The following is a 16,733-nucleotide window of genomic DNA, read 5'->3' on the forward strand; positions in this document are numbered from 1 at the left end:
TACTGTGTACTATGTTGTACTGTGTACTAAGCTTTGTGTACTTCTATGTTCTGTCTGATTATATATGTTTACACCAGGGATCAGAGAGCAGCAGCATCAAGTTGACTTTGACTAATTGCAGCAGTTTGGATTTAGGGCTGTTTCTAAAATGAGACAGTTGAGTATCAATAAAGTTTGATGTGAAGTGATTCTCGTATCTTCATTTCCTGTCTGATGTTTTTCTTCCTGCCGCAGACTCACATCCTGTGACTTCAGTTCGCTGATTAAATCAAACATTCATTTAGTCAGACTTATGAACAATAAACAGATAATGTGGTTTATATGGAGCCGTCGAGTTCTGGTGATCATTACTTTTACATCATCGTTGGAGAAGCTGCTACAGAGAAAACATCAGATCTATAAAGGTAAGTTCTTCTGATACTGACACAGGAAGTAGCTTTGATTTTATTTGTTGGCAGTTTTATGAATTCACCTCTTTATGATGGAGGTGACTGTAATTTCCTTTATTGATCTGAATCAAAACTGTTTGCTGTGGAACTGTTTATTATTACAATTTTAACTACACTAAAATGAATCTCAATGTTTGGCTTGCTGAGAAGTTTCCAAATATAAAAAGAGGAGCCCAAGAGCTTTGAAACCTGAACCGTGTTCTGCTCCATCAACTTCACATCTAAAGTGAAATTAGCAATAAATAATAGATTTCAGAATAACTTGAATGTTCCATCATAACAAAACAAGACTACAGCGAATATTGATGCTTTCAATAACTGCCAAGAACTTTAGTTGGGCTTTTGATTTAATTGGAAATTTTGTTCAATTAAAAGCCAGAAAATTCCATTTGTCTATCTGAACATCCTAGATGATTTTATTGGCGTATTATTTAATTATATTATACATTTCATTTAGATACATTTATGCATTTAGCTTCTGTCTATAAACTGTTTTTCTTTTATACCAAACTTTTAATCTCTGGTTTTACTTCAAACATTCCCTTCTTTCAGTATTTATTATTTTATTCTCATCATTTCACCAACCTCTGGTGTTTCCTCATTACAAACCAGTTCCTGTCATCTTTGTTAATATGATTTACAGATTATATTCTGTAAAGCACTTTGTGTAACATCATTTGCTGCAGGAAATAAGTCTGATTGGTTTATTGATTGATTCCTTTACAAAGTAATTCATCACAATGTGTATCACCCTGTAGTTTCTGTTCTATAAAAAATAATCAGGCATTGATTCACGTCAAACTTTACAGAAAACACCCAAACTTCTAAAACCCGGCTGTTGTTTGCAAAAGGCAAAACCGAGATATAAATGACATGAAGCCAAAACCTGCCAAAAGCGCCTGGTGTGAATGATCCTTTAATTTGGAGACAGAAACTAAAACACTATCAGCTGCAGCAGGTTATCAGAGCAGCTACTTGGGTTCCTGCTCATGATAAGACTGAGGTTTATGATTCTGTTCCTGGTGCAGATCAAAAGCAAACAGTGACACTGTGGGACACGGAGCAGATAAAGACTTTCAAAGTAAAACCACGTCAGAGTTTCAGAGATCCCACACTGTGCATTGAGGAAGTTTCCGTGCAGGTGGTTTGGCTCCATGAAGGAAACTGTGCTCCATCAACTGGACAGGTAAAGAAAGGGTCAACATGAAAAGTAAACTTGATGATTGTTGCTTTCCTTTGAAAAGGTGTGTTGGCTTTAACGCAGTGCAAAGTGACCACACCTACAGGCGGGGGGGAGGTGGATCAGGAGGACTAACCAGAAACCTCACCACGCATGCCTCCACATGTTGAGGGTTTCAGCTGGAGTGCAGCTGCAGGAGAGAAAAGACTAAAACTGAATGGAAACAAGAAAATTAAGAAGGAGGAATAGAATCTGTGAGTATGAATCCTGATCCCGGAGCCACAGAGATGGATTCCTCTTGTGTGACGCCTGGAAGTCCCACCGGGGACGAACCAGAGACCCAGGAGCTGGACCCGGAGCTGGTCTGGGTTCCCAGCGGGAGGCGTCTGATCTCTGGTCTGCTGGGGATGAACGTGGTCCTGCTGGGGGCGGCCCTGGTGGCAGGACAGGCGTTCAACCCCGAGGGCCTGAAGAACCAGGAGCCACAGGTGTTCCTGCTGCTGCTGATGGGGGCCAGCTTGATCTGGATCCTGTGGTACCTGCTGTGGGCCCGGAAACAACCCGGCATCTGCCCACATAAAGACCACCATGCCGGGGGGACCACAGTCATCTGTAAGTCCCCTGTTATCATGATGTTTAAATACAGGATTTGTTCTGGACGTCTTGATGGACTCGACCTCTCTCTCTCCTCTGCAGTGGTTCTGATCCTGTTCGCTGGGTTCAGTGTGGTTCTGTTCATCTGCAGGATCGGGTACTTGATGAACGTGAGGGAATGTCAGCCGCCTGCTAAAGTTCTGTCTGCGTTCATGGAGGCTCCTTTTCTGGTGCTGCAGGTAAAACCCATTCAGTCTGTCGTCACTGAGAGAATCACAAAGAGAATCACAAAGAGAATCACAAAGAGAACAGGAGGGAAAGACTTAGGTTTCAGAAAAATAAACAATACTTATGAGCTGCATGATTGTGCAGGTGAGATTCAAAAAGTCAGTCATGCATCAATATTTTAGTATTGTCCTTTGTTACTGGTCGAACCGGTTCAGTGACATCATGTCATTTTTACTCAGATGAGACTTTTTCATATATTTAAAACTTTGATCACATCTTTTCTGTCTGAACCAAAGACTTTTGGATAAACTTGCATAAAACAAACTTACTGTTAATGCTTCAACTCTCGGCTCAAAACTTTACAAATGAATGAATGTATTGTTATAACCTATTGGTTTACCAATATAACATTTAATACCTAAGGTGCAAGTTTGACATGAGGAGAAAAATCCCTTTGAATCGTACCAAATAAATACTGTAATATAAATTTATAACTCTAAAGTACAGAATGAAAAAGGGACCTCAGACACCAATATGTTATATTCTCATAGTTTGCACATTTCTTCTTGTTCTGCAGCATTTCAAGATTTGAATTATGGATAAAAAACATTTTGAATTGATCTTCAGTTTCTTTCTGTTTGGCCTTTAAGGCTCTAACTTGTTTTTCTTGTACAGACGTATTTACTGTGGGCTCACTCCAAGGACTGTGTCCACAAACACAAGATAATCACAAGGTGCATCACTCTTTCTATGTTACGACACTTTAGAATTTTCATACATGTGTTGGTTGTTATTTCTAGCATCATGCTTCTTGTTTTTTTAGTCGTCGTCCCTGATTTAAAGTGGTATTTGTGTATATTTGCATGTTGTGCTGGACGCAGGTCTGGACTGATGGTGATTCTGTCAGCTGACCTGCTGCTGTGGCTCAACGCCGTCACCGAGGACACGATCCACGAGGAGATCGAGTTAGAGAAGAGCGACGGGTTCAAGTTCAGCAACACAAACTCATCTGAGGACGACAACTCAGCAGGTCTCAACACAAACTCACTGAAACTCCTGCAGATACTGAACGGCTGAAGAAAAACACTGATCACATCCCAATCAACACAGGACGACCAATGATTTAATCTAAATAATCTTATTGGTTGTAAAAGTGAATCCATTACTACACCAGCATTCCATCCATCTATATATCTATAGATCTATCCATCCACTCATTCATCCATCTAGTCTATACATTCATCCATCCGTATATCTGTACATCTATAAAACAAACTATCATTATATCTATAAATCCATCCAGCCTATGATTGATCATGTGTTTAATGTGGAATGAGACTAAAGCTAAAGTAACTTTTAGCAACTTGCTGAATCTTAGGAAACGTAATTCAGGACTTCTGTGATGCCCCCTGGTGGTGACACTAGCTCCTTAGATTGATTGATTGATTATTTATTTTAGCCCCGGAAAACACATTGAGGAATAAGACCCTCATTTATAATGGTTCCGAGGGTACAATGAACAGTTAATACATTGAGAAAATAAATAAATAAGAATGAAATAAATATGCATATATACATACAGCAACACAAGGGAAAAGGTCACAAACAATCAACCCTGATGATTCAATAAAATACTAAAAAATACTATGTTTAAGCCTAACCCAACCAACAGTTACAATCACTGCAGGAGAGGCCAGCTGTTCATGAAACAAGACTCGAGAATTCCCTTAATGAAATAAATGAAGCCAACTTTAAAGATTTTTGGACCTCATTCCAGATGAAGGGTGCCTTATAACAGAAAGCTGTCTTAGTAAAGTGAATATTTGTATAATGTTCAATCTCTGGTTTGAACTGGTCATTGAAGAGTGTTTCTGCCTCCAGGGAACTTGACGTTGTGTCGCTGCAGTGCGAGCGCCGCCTGCCTCACCTTCAGGAAAGGGTTCGAGATCCTGTATCCCTTCAACATGGAGTTCTACCTGATGGCCGGCTGCATGATCTACGTGATGTGGAAGAACGTGGCCCGCAGGACGAGTCCGGGGCACCACGTGTCCGAGAAGCTGACCCTGAACATCGTGTACCAGGGCGGGGTCATCTTCGGCCTGGTGTTTGGAGGCCTGGTGCTGGTGGCGGGGGTGACGGTGTTCGTCCTCTACCAGGTGTGGGTGAGCCAGCCGCAGCGTCGCCTCACCGCCTTCCTCGTCTTCTACGGCTTCCACTTGGCCGTCATGCCCGTCATGTCCCTCTGCTCGCTGGCCGGGACGCTGGTCCACCGGCTGGAGAGGAGGGCCCAGGAGGCCGGACTCAACCCGACCCGCAGCCTGGACGTGATGCTCCTGGTGGCAGCGGCTCTGGGGCAGCTGGCCCTCTCCTACTTCTCCCTGGTGGCGGCCCTGGCTCTGGGGACCAGCGGGCCCCTGGGGGACCTGGACCTGTCCTACTCCCTCCTCAGCCTCCTGGAGCTCGTCCTCCAGAACATCTTCATCATCGAAGGCCTCCACCGGCACCCGAACCTGCTCACCAAGAAGAAGGAGAGGAAGAGGAGCAGCATATTTAAGGTACCTGGGTTTCTTCTGAATAGTAAACTGAGATGAAAAGGTTTGTTGAAATGATAAACTCTTCTTTCTCTCCCGCAGCCAAGGAGAAAGGTGACGACAGCGATAGAAGAAGAGAAGAAGACGGATGTCTCACTGCTGGAGGGAAACACGGCAGCACCCCCTGCTGTCCAAGTGCATGATGGGAAAACGACCTGGCACAAGAGAGCGATACAGGAAATCTGTGCTTTCCTCGTCCTCTCCAACATCATGGTAAGGTCATGTATGTTTGATATTAAAGACACACGTGTTCCTTGGTCCTGTGTGTAACCCATGACATGTCCCCTCCTCCTCCAGCTCTGGGTCATCCCGGCCTTCGGAGCCCACCCTCAGTTTGAGAACGGCCTGGGGAAACAGTTCTTCGGCTTCAGCGCCTGGTTCGTTCTGGTGAACGTGGGTCAGCCGCTCAGCGTCTTCTACCGGATGCACTCGGTGGGCGCTCTGATGGAGCTGCTCATCACGGCGTGACCAGCAACACGCAACACGTGACCGAGCACTGGAGTAAACAGGACACACATCAATGAACGGTTTAGTTAACATGGACAGAAGCATGTGGACATCTACTGCTGATGAGGCTGATGTTCTTCAGGGTTTGAGATCCTTGGAGCAGGTTTGTGTCCATTTCCTGTTTCAATATGTCGACGCCCACGTGCACGATGCCCACGTGCACGATGCCCACGTGCACGATGCCCACGTGCACGATGCCCACGTGCAGAGATCCAGATCGATAAAGAGACGTTTCCACAGGATGGTGCTGCTGCAAACATTTTGAAGAAAACTACAAAAAGGTAAAACAGAGGGACTGCATGAGGGTCAATCAAAATGTTGAAAAACATTGTAACACACAAATATTAAAAAGATTAACCTCCTGATACATAAGTGCATCATTTAATGAGCTCCATCCTGAATCCACATCCTAACACCAAGTGTCATTTAACACATCCAGTCGTGTTTGCACAATAACAACAAACACACAAACAGATGAAAAGAAAGAGGTTTCTCTGATGCTCTTGGAAAGTTTTAGATGTTTTACTTCAGTAAAAGCATCAACACAACTTCGTTACAAAGTTCTGCAGCTCAACAGTCACCAAACATCAAGAGTCAAGGAAAAGTTGAAAATGACAAGACCTTGTATTTTGTGAAATTCTTTTTCTGCTTTGGGCCCAAATATATATATATATATTTTGAAATGTTTCAAAAGTTAAATATGATAAAGGGACATATTATAATATCTTCTCTGTAAAGTAAAACGTCGTTAGATAAATGCACAATATCGTCCTCTGAAATGTTAAGTAAATGTTAAATTGTACAGATGTACATTACAACCACTGTATCTGCAGACAGGTTAAATAATCTGTTGATTTATGACATACGTGTTAATTAAATCATATCCTGTGAGATTAAACAGATGTGTTTTTTTATTCTGACAGAATAAAACACGTCACATTCACATGTCAAAGTGGGTTTCTCACTGTTCCAGTAAGAGAAAACACATCTTCTGTTTCCTTCGATGTTTTGTTTCCTCTCAGCTCAGAGAGAAAAGTTCCAGTCCATCAGTTTCCTTCAGCCTCAGTTACACACGTGAGGATATTGAACAGAAAACAGTTCTGTACAAAAAACACAAATATTTGTGCAACAACTCCTCCGGACACAGAATTTATCTATTTGGCAAAATGAAGAATTGAATTCTCAATTTCTTCTGCATCTGCTCACGATCGAGACTCGTTTGTACGATTCCTTCCTTTCAAAGATGAAGATTCAAGCTGCTCGTTGTCTTTAAAAAAATCCATAAAGATGAGAGACGCTCAGCGACCCGAGGTGTGAGGGCGGCTCCTCTAAATCCTCTGGATATCGAACAGCCGGATGTCTGTGTCGTACCAGATGGGAGGATCCAAGTTCCTGTAGCAACAGAGTCAGAGGTGATAAACACACGTGATTCCCCAGAAACAAATCTACAGATTTAACAACAGGTTCAGGCTCTTGTTGCGTTTTCCTACCGTAGGTAAATGACTCCCCAGGTGTACGTGCGGAACCACATGGCCGTGCCGGCGTTGGCCTGGTACTTCCTGATGAGGATGGGATGAGGGATGGGCAGGAGGCCGACCAGCGTCCCGTGCTGGAGGAACTTCAGGATCTCGGACTCGTCGGTCAAACCCCTGTGAGAAGACAAAATGATGGGACACATTATCCCCTTGTAGACGAATGATGCAAATTAGCCTCAAACCCCATTCCGGTCTTAATGCCGCCGAGGTGACGATTGTGCCTGATGGTGCAAATACTACACATACCAAGGAAGGTATTGGAAGTACTCTGCCGCCATCTAGTGGTCGGAGTGGAAAATACATACTAGCCTCTTGGGACTGTGCAGCAAAGTTATTTTGAGGTATTAATCTGTATTTGAAATACTGTTATGATGGAATAGCAATGATTGTACAGAAAACATATATTGTTATTCAAATTCAAGCAAAAGCAACATCAATATAATAATCTACATACCAAAATGTGTTAAATTAAGGTTATGCCCCATTATGCCTAATGTCGCTATTTGCCTCATACCTAAATTTATATTTATATTTATTGTATATGCTTTATTGAAATTCACAATCTCCACTTAATTTAGCATCTGTATGACAGGCCAAAAACACCAATAATATTTTGTTTATATAATTGGAAATTAATTCAGGCATTAAGTGGATAAAGCTGCTGATCAGATCTGTGTGTGTGAAGGTGAAGGGGTCTCGTCTCATCACCATCAGAAACACACATTATTGTTGTTATATTCCCGGAGCAGTTTGTGTTATCGAATCCGACCTCGTTGATGCAGTTTATTGTATTTGATTTTTAAAGCTCTCCAGTTTCTTACTTGTCGATGCAAATCTTCTCCACCTGAGGAACCAGCACCTGCAGCAGCCGCATGATGGTCTGCAGAGGAAGCTTCGCCTTCCACGACAGCACCTGAGGACCACAACCAATCAGAGCGCACGATTCCCGACAGAGTAACGTCGTGATCGGATAAAATTTCTACGAACCCAGTCTGGATTAGCGACGCCGGTCTCTGATGACAGGCGACTCCTCGTGGATTCGGACTCTGTGAGGATCTGACCACACGATGAAAACCAACAGAGGAGTCAGTGTAACGGCAGGAATTCATAAAGAGACAAAACCAGTGACAGCGGTGTGAGTTCCTCGTTCACCTCGTGGTCTCTCTCCGAGTTGGACTCTGTGTCGCTGGCTCCGCCCATCGCTCCGTTATCTGCAGCCGCCTGTGTGGGGTCCGGATGTGGGAGAGCGACCATGGTGCCGTTCTCCGTCACCAGAGACTTCTCTGTGATCTTATCGATTCCTGCAGGACACGAGAGAATCGGTTTTCAATTCAAAAAGCTTTAAAATATCTTATTCCTCTATTTGCTGCTGTTTCTGAAGTCAGTTAAGAGTTCAAGCTTCAAGCGTCATACCCGGAGTGGCCTCTAGGCTGATTTTGAGCGTGCCAGGCTCGGCAGGCACAGCCGGCGTGGAGCCCTCCATGGACTCGCTCACTGCCGAGTTGGCCCTGGAGACTCTGGGCGACCTCTTCTTCTTCTGCAGGGCCTTCTGGATGGAGGCCTCGTCTGACGGCAGGTTGGCCAGATGGTGGAAGACGTTCCTCTTACGGATGATGGCGTACACCAGGTTACAGTTCCCTGAGAGAGGGGTTAATAGGTCAGGCATCACAACATGACCTCAAAGTGTTGAATAGCTGAGGCCGGATCTATGTTCTCACCATCAAACTGATACTGGATGATGTTGTTGAAGACCTCCAGCAGGAAGAAGACCAGGTGGTGGTTCTGGGTGGAGGAGAAGAGGAACCAGGGTGTGGAGAAGGCCTCCAGCAGGTGGAGCAGCTTGTTGGCCGCCACCATGGACAGGCTCTTCAGATAAGGAGAAACTGTGGAGGTGGAGGTTGGTTGGTGCATTCGTACATTCCTCCATTAAACAGTGGATTTATTATTATTAATATTTCATACTGTATTCGTTTTCTTATTGATTTCCTCTGTGGTGCAACTGTAACAAATCTAATTTCTCTATAATCTTTCTATTCTCATTATTTTCCTTCTGAGCTCGAAGTTTTTCTGAGTCTAAAAACATTGTTGAGACGGAGCAGGTTTTTAAACACTGGGCAGTTCTACTATTTATCCACCAGGGGGGGCTATTGCACGTGTGATACTCACTGTTCACTATGATGGTGAGCAGACAGTCGAAGAGAGGCTGCAGGCGCTGGTGACCACTGGTGACGATTTTGTGAAAGACCTGAAAGTGAAGAGAATAAACATAATGAAGATGGAAAAATGATGAATCACGAGGAAAATTAAGAAATCATCTCATGACCTGTATATAAACTCTTTGTTTTCTCTCCTTCCTGTCTAATTGAATAGTAGTTAATATGATTTTATCGTTGAGATCTGTGTTTAACTAACTAACCACAATGACCAGGTCGGCATGGTTTCCTGAGAAGACAGGAATGTCCATGGGAACAGGAAGCGTGTACGGTTTGTTCAGCCGAACTCCAAAGTTCCTCTCTCCACTCAGCAGCAGGAGGATGAACACACCGATGTGCATGAGGCCGACACGAGCTGCAGACACACACACAGAGACACACACACACAGAAAGCATGAGGTTTACAATAAAGATCCATAATGCACAGTCTAATATTTAATCCTTCTCTCTCTCAGGAGGAGACAACTCACACTGATCTGCTCTGGCGTCGTTCAGGTAGAACAGGATGGGAACCAGCATGTCCAACACATCACTGCTCTTCAGCACGAAGAACAGGAATTTCTAAAACAACAAAAGACACAGTCGACTTCATTCATATTCTGCGATTAAGCAATATTTTTTGATTTAGGTGGACTTCAATAAAACAGATTCACAGTCAGAAAACATATTGAGTCTCAAATCTACATGAACCAAATCTACTGTGATCCATCAAGTGCTTTTTGAGATGTTTCAGTAGAAATCCCAAATAAACCTCCTCCTGCTGCTGCTAAAGAAAAAGACACCGGGTAAATCCTCTGGAAACCATGAATATCTGAACCTGTCTCTGTAAATAAAGATGGACGACTTCCTCTAACTAATTTCGTCTCTTCAACATCTGCAGGAAGTCCGAGGTCCTCGCACCTTGTTGAAGTCGCAGAACTTCCAGAAGAGGATCAGCAGCTCCTGGTGGAACTGGATCTTCTTGGTGGAGCGAGGCAGGTAGGTCTGGACCAGAGGATTACTGAGCAGTCGAGCCAGCCCCTTCAGGATGAAGCCCAGGTCCTGGTGAACACACACAGAGAGTTAGAACATCTGGCAGCACCACTCAGTGATCAGAGGTTAGTCGTGACTGTACCTCTTCTCTGTGGATCCTGGACAGATAGTTCACAAACAGGTTATCAGGTCCCGCTGGCTGAAAAACAATCTGAGTCAGTATCTGTTTTGATCAACAATCATTTATATGAACTCGTGGATTCATTCGTGCTCCTCGAACCTCCTGCTCCTCCTCAGCTGTGGGGGCTGCAGTGGCGTCCAGGGCCAGCAGGGCGGAGCCGGTGGACGACCCGGCCTCGTGCTCCAGGGTCACGATGAGGATCTGGACGGCCTGCTCCACCAGCTGCTCCCGGTAGTCGGAGAACAGCAGGTGGTTGTAGGGGATGCCGTAGCCCACCGGGTCATAGGCACACACCACGTTGAGCAAGGAGGTGAACAGAGGGAGGGCGTGTCTGTGTGGAAGACGGGGGCGGAGTCAGTGAGCACCGGCGGTCACGCATGGTCGCCTCCCACAGGTTTCCATGTGTTCAGGAGGTAATTACAAAGCAGGGGCTCATGCATGAGTGTGTTACTGGAGTGTGTGTATGTGTGTGTGTGTGTGTGTGTGTGTTACCTGTTTTCCACGGAGCAGAAAAACGTGACCCAGGGGTTGAGGGTTTTACTCTCAGAGGACGGAGACAGGTACATGGCCTCAGAGAAACAGGTGAGCAGCAGCTTCAGCAGCTCCGTCCTGAACAACCAGGAGGAGAAGAAGAGTGACTCACCCCATCGATAATCAACAATCCTCTTTATACTTAATATAATAATAATAAAGTGTTTCTCTGCATCTGCTTTTTAAATTGTTTAGAGGGGGAGAATGTCAGTGCTCACTAGCGCCCTCTATAGTCAGTAGGAATGTGTTTTTAATTTAAATTTCAGTTTAATTGAATGTAAAGCACTTTGAGCTGCATTTCTTGTATGACAGGTGCTAAAGAAATAAAGTTTATTCTCAGTATTTGTCATAATATAAATCTGCTTACATGAAGTAACAACACACAGGAAGCAGACATGAGGAGCAGAGCAGCTGATCTGCTGATGACCTCTCACCTGTTGAGGTCGTGGACGTAGTTCAGAGGTGGAGACTGAGCGAAGCCGACTCCGGCCTCCCAGATGTACTCACAGCTGTCGATGGAGCGGACGTCCTCCACTTGGTCCTGCAGCAGAGACAAGAGTCCCTCAGTGGAGACACTCAAAGACCAGTCCTCTAAACATGTCGGATTTTGTTTATTACCAAGATCAAAGATGTATTCTCTGGGAAATATGGGTCTTATCTCAAAATGTCAAAGAAAGAGATAAAAAAAAAGGTTTTCCCTGAAGTTTCATGGGAATCTGTTCAGTTATTTTTGTGCAATCTTGCTAAAATAAAAATCAAACAGACAAATGGACGGTGGTGAAAACATAACCTCCTTGGTGGAGGACATTCAAATTCTGTCTGGGAACAAATACATCCAAAGAATCAAATAAAGTTGTTCTAGCTGCCGGGGCTTTTCTGTTTTAGACGTATGTGTTATTACATTTCACAGCTGCAGCAGCAGGTCAGTGTTCACACCCACTTCCACCATGTGACGCCACACCAGTTCTCTGCTGACAGTATCAGTGAGCGACACCTCGGCCCTGATAACCACAGCCTCACAGAGAGGAACCAGAACGTGCCACCGGTGTTCCTCAGCAGGGAAGTGACGGTGAAGGGCATCGAACCACGAGCAGAGTTCACAGAGATCTGAGGCTCAGGAAAGTTGCATTGTTTTATAATCTAATTCCATCACTGATCAGGGAACAGCCGCTGGTCAACATCCACTGATCCCCCCCCCCAGGCTCCGCAGCCGGTTCCTCTCCCCTCCCTCTCAGGTGTTTGCTCTGTTCCTCTCAGCCCAGTAAACAAACATGGCCACTCCTCCGTCTCCCGGTGTCGTGCTGTCACTCATTAACTCAGCTACTGCCGGAGAGAAGGTTGAGTGAAGGAGATAAGGACGCTCGGGGCTGAACCACACGTCCTCGGCTCAGTTCACACCAGCAGCAAGGAAGTGACTCTGTTGTAGCTCCAGGGTTAAAACTAAGTAAACAAGTTGACGCTTGTTTTCTTTTCTGTGTTATTAGGAGAGACACGAAGCCTGAGGCGTCGATTTCACAAGTCTCCTTCAGTAGATCCTGGATGTTGGCTGGTGTGTGTCTGCAGCTGCACATCTGGATGCTCTCACACTCACTGACTGTAGCTGCTGCAGTAAAGACCCAGTGGACTCACCGCGCTCTTCTTGTGGCTCTGGACGGTGAAGTCCGGGCAGAAGAGAAGGTTGGCGACGGCCATCAGCAGCGACTCAGCCAGTGGCCGAGCTTCATCGTCATCTTCGCCATCGTCGTCCAAACGCTGGAGGAGAGAGAGAGAGAGAGAGACAGGTTCAGAGGTGTCACATGACCCAGTCACATTTGAAACGTGAAGCCAGAGCCACCAGGACCGAAAACCACTAGAGGGGAAAAACAACCGTTTCATTATCTGAAGGAAAATGAGCTAAAGTTAAAATTACAGTTTTATTTATTACAACATAATTTCTCTGCAGAACCACAAACTGAACTCGTACGATTACAGACAAACCAGCAGGTTGTTCCTGCTGCTGCTCAGTCCCACACTTTAATTAGAGACATTCAATCCCTCCTTGATTCAACCACTGGCCACAGGCGGAGGGAGGGGGGGGGGGGGGGAGACAATGTGGGCAGTGTTTGGACTGTGGTCCCCTGTCGACCTGGTAACCAGAGAACCAGCAGCCGACAGGACAGAGAGGGGGAGGGGGAGGGGGGGGGGATGTGGACAGTGACCTCAACAGCATCAACAGGTTCATCTGTCACTCTGAAGATCAGACAGAACCACCACTGAGGAACCACCACTGAGGAAGCATCACTGAGGAAGCATCACTGAGGAAGCATCACTGAGGAAGCATCACTGAGGAAGCATCACTGAGGAAGCATCACTGAGGAAGCATCACTGAGGAAGCATCACTGAGGAAGCATCACTGAGGAGCCACCACTGAGGAGCCACCACTGAGGAACCACCACTGAGGAACCACCACTGAGGAACCATCACTGAGGAACCACCACTGAGAAACCACCACTGAGGAACCACCACTGAGGAACCATCACTGAGAAACCAACACTGAGGAACCACCACTCAGGAACCACCACTGAGGATCCACCACTGAGGAACCACCACTGAGGAACCACCACTGAGGAACCACCACTTAGAACTTAAAGCTGACTACAGATTTAAAGTCTAAAGAACACAACTTCCAACTGGAACCAGGACTAAAATCTTCTGACTCTTCAAATCACATGTTTGGCTTTTTCTCATGTAAGTGGTTTAACATCATGAACCTGTTGCATTAATGTTAATATCATGACTTCCATTGAATGTCCTGTTTGTTATTTTAAAACCAATTAACCAAACTAATCCTAATTCAAACCCTAAAAGCAAATCTTAACCTTTGGAAAGACATTTGAATTTGACGTTCTCATAAAGCTTGTGTAGACCCTGGCTGGTTTGTAGTTAAACATAATGGTGAATATCATTTCTTCTTCAACACATTATTTTCATATGATGACAGCATCCGATCCTCTTCCTCCAGCTTTAATGTGAAATCATTAAAGAAAATTACTTCTGCTGCTAATGCACTGAACATTCCTGGATCTGCACTGAGCTCATGAGATCACTTCCTGTTTGCAGCAGGTCAAACAGGAAGTGATCTCATGAGCTCAGTGCCTGTGGAGGACGAGCTGGCGTCTCTACATCGTGTGGGAGTCGTACCCCAGCTCTGCCAGCTCCGGGCACCGTGGACCAGAAGAAGCCCCTCCAGTCGGCGTCCTCGAAGATGTAGGGCAGGATGCGCGTGAGCAGGCGGGAGCAGTTCAGCACGATGTGGCGCTCTCTCTCCGAGGGGCAGCCCGAGTCCGCGGCCTGGACCAACCTCTCCACGGCCTGAGGACACAGAGACCAGGCGTGAGACTGTGAGGCTGCGGGGACGAGTTTTAAAGTCGTTGAAGATTCAGATTACTTCAGAACCTGAGGTCAAACTCAGCCCTTTAAAATCACATAGCTTGTATTTATTGTTTCCTTGTTAAACCCTGGAGACAAAGCATCTCTGAGCTTTATGAGTCTCAGGAGAAGTTCAGAGGAACGTTCTTTAAAAGGCTCTGAGCTAAACAATCTGAATTCTGTGTCTCAACATCATCATCTGTCTCTCCTCTTCCTGTAAAACAGTCAAAATGAGCTGCTAAATGCTTCAGTGTTTTAAATCAAGAACAGACATTTAAATAAAAACCTTGACCATCACAATTAAATGCAACATGGACCTAAACCAACCCAGGTCAACATAAAACCAATCTTAACCCTGGATGGTTATATTCTGAGGTGGGGAGACGTCCTCGACATCAGAAACCGAGCAGGCTGCCGTCGACCTTTAACCTTTACAAAGTTTAACACTCAAAGTGTGGGAACAACAAACAGCAGCATTCCTCTGAGTCACACTGTGTCCAGGACGGACCCGGGGACGAGACATGAGGACGTGGCTGCCGGGGATTGGACCTGAGGAAGACACCACTCCTGTAGAGTGATGATAGGGACGTGCAGCTCACCTTATAGCAGAGCGTGGCCAGGTTGGACGGAGACTCCTCTCTGACGGCTCGGATCTCGGCCGCCGGCACCAGAGCGAAGACATCCTGCACGGTGGTGGAGGTGTCGGCCCAGAACTGATCCCAGAAGGCGTCGTCTGTGGCTTCAACCGGCTGCAGGAGAGGACACACAAAACACACATCTATCATTAAATCATACCACAAACATGTTCAGTTTGAATCTCCAATGTACAAACTCTCTTTAAGAGGAGGCAGAAAGGTGCAGGCTGGAGCCTCAACTGTCAACTCATCACAACATCTGGATGAAGCAGAGGGATTCTGGAAACTGGGGCTAAAGTTAAAGTTTTGTTAAAGTTTTGTTTGGAGAGAAAGTAAGGACACACAAGGTGGAAATGTTCTTCTCGGGTCAGTGGCTCAGGAAAAAGGAAAACGCTGAACTGACAAGATGGAAGAATGATAAACATCACAAACTGTGCTGGGTGAGAGAGAAGAGGCCGGTTCCTTCAACCATTTAGATATAAAGCACATTTCAATTCCTGTTAGAAATGATCTTTTAAAACATTAGTTGAATGTTTTTTATTATAATCCAGAGCAAAACCTTAAAATCCTTCATTAACCACTTCAAGAAACATTTAGTTTTATTTCCCCTTCAAAATATATAAATATTTCCTGCTTAGAAATGATTCTTTAGATTAATCAATTACTCAAATAACGACTTCCTCTCAATGAATGATTAACCGACTAATTGTTTCAGGTGTTACACACAAACAAGTCCTCTGCATCTACTTAGTTCCACCTTAAGTGCACCTGCCAGGCTCAACAGTAAATACAAACAAATAAATAAATAGATTTTAAACACTTTTTGAAGCCATTTGTGTTATGTTCAAATTACTTAAGGTTATTTTAGATAAATAAACAAGAGATAGTTACAATTCAGAGCAATTAAAGATTGTTAAAGTGTAAAAACATTAAAAAATAACATATAAACGCAGTGAACTAATGAGCAGTGAGTGAAACTCCTCGTTTCTGGTGATAAACACGTGTTTTCCTGGTTTTTCTCTGGACTCTGACTGATCTCAGCTTCAGTTCATTTCACCATCTGGAACCAGATTCTGTCCAAAGCCCTGAACCGACTCCGCGCTGCGTTTCTCTCACTCCGCAGAATAAAGATGAGAATAAACAGAACCTGTGTTTTGGTCGTGAGCTGAATCACCGCCTTCCTGAAGAGAAGTTTACTGTCCGTGTTCCCCATGTTTCTCCTGCAGCTTCCACCTGCTGCTGTTTGGATCCGTCTCAGTAAAGAGGATCATCTTCCTCCTCCTCCTCCTCCTCCTCCTCCACTCACTGCGTCCTGAGGCCTTCACTGGCTGCTCGGACAACACAGCACATGAAGCTGTGGCCACTGTTTTCACAGCCTCGTACTTAATGTACTTCAGGCTTTGTGACAATTATAATAATTATTATTGCTATTAGTCCTAATTGTAGTATTATTGTTCTTCTTTTTCTTCTTCTTCTTATTTTATTAATTTTAACAAAGGTCAGTCTACAGCCAGCAAGCTGCACACAAACCCAAAACACATATTCCTTAAAATTCAAATTAAATAAATCACCAATGACATAATACTAACCCGTGAAATAAAAAAATAAAACCTATATCACAAAACTAAATTCATTAGTTTTAAACTCCCGCACTGTTTTGCGTGCCTCGGTTCCTCTATGTGAAAAATCCCGATGGCCTCAAATGCATC

At 44.7% G+C, this 16,733-nt stretch overlaps 2 protein-coding genes across 5 annotated transcripts; one reads left to right on the top strand and one right to left on the bottom strand.

Annotated features, from left to right (window-relative positions):
- The first annotated feature begins 206 nt into the window (after positions 1 to 206).
- On the top strand, positions 207 to 6,447 carry LOC128427122 (proton channel OTOP3). 4 transcript variants are annotated; one of them, XM_053414213.1, is made up of 9 exons: positions 207 to 404; positions 1,478 to 1,635; positions 1,714 to 2,241; positions 2,326 to 2,462; positions 3,127 to 3,185; positions 3,333 to 3,481; positions 4,333 to 5,006; positions 5,085 to 5,255; positions 5,340 to 6,447. In XM_053414213.1, the coding sequence occupies exons 3-9, from the start codon at positions 1,890 to 1,892 to the stop codon at positions 5,508 to 5,510; spliced, it is 1,713 nt and encodes a 570-aa protein (XP_053270188.1). In that variant the 5' UTR covers positions 207 to 404; positions 1,478 to 1,635; positions 1,714 to 1,889; the 3' UTR covers positions 5,511 to 6,447. The 4 variants fall into 4 exon arrangements, with proteins under 4 accessions (XP_053270188.1, XP_053270190.1, XP_053270189.1 ...); XM_053414215.1 differs by having other exon boundaries at positions 1,736 to 2,241; XM_053414214.1 differs by having other exon boundaries at positions 1,478 to 1,590; positions 1,694 to 2,241.
- On the bottom strand, positions 5,820 to 16,281 carry hid1b (HID1 domain containing b). Its single transcript, XM_053414233.1, has 19 exons — positions 16,172 to 16,281; positions 14,989 to 15,138; positions 14,162 to 14,332; positions 12,611 to 12,733; positions 11,416 to 11,522; positions 10,943 to 11,059; positions 10,550 to 10,781; positions 10,412 to 10,468; positions 10,198 to 10,338; positions 9,768 to 9,858; positions 9,501 to 9,652; positions 9,251 to 9,329; positions 8,803 to 8,967; positions 8,498 to 8,722; positions 8,237 to 8,385; positions 8,072 to 8,140; positions 7,906 to 7,997; positions 7,040 to 7,198; positions 5,820 to 6,941 (listed from the first exon to the last, which is right to left on the bottom strand). Exons 1-19 carry the CDS (start codon positions 16,235 to 16,237, stop codon positions 6,878 to 6,880), a joined length of 2,409 nt encoding a protein of 802 aa, XP_053270208.1. The 5' UTR covers positions 16,238 to 16,281; the 3' UTR covers positions 5,820 to 6,877.
- Between the last annotated feature and the right edge of the window lie 452 nt (positions 16,282 to 16,733).

The sequence above is a fragment of the Pleuronectes platessa genome, chromosome 21, assembly GCF_947347685.1.
Source record: "Pleuronectes platessa chromosome 21, fPlePla1.1, whole genome shotgun sequence".
Taxonomy (NCBI): domain Eukaryota; kingdom Metazoa; phylum Chordata; class Actinopteri; order Pleuronectiformes; family Pleuronectidae; genus Pleuronectes; species Pleuronectes platessa.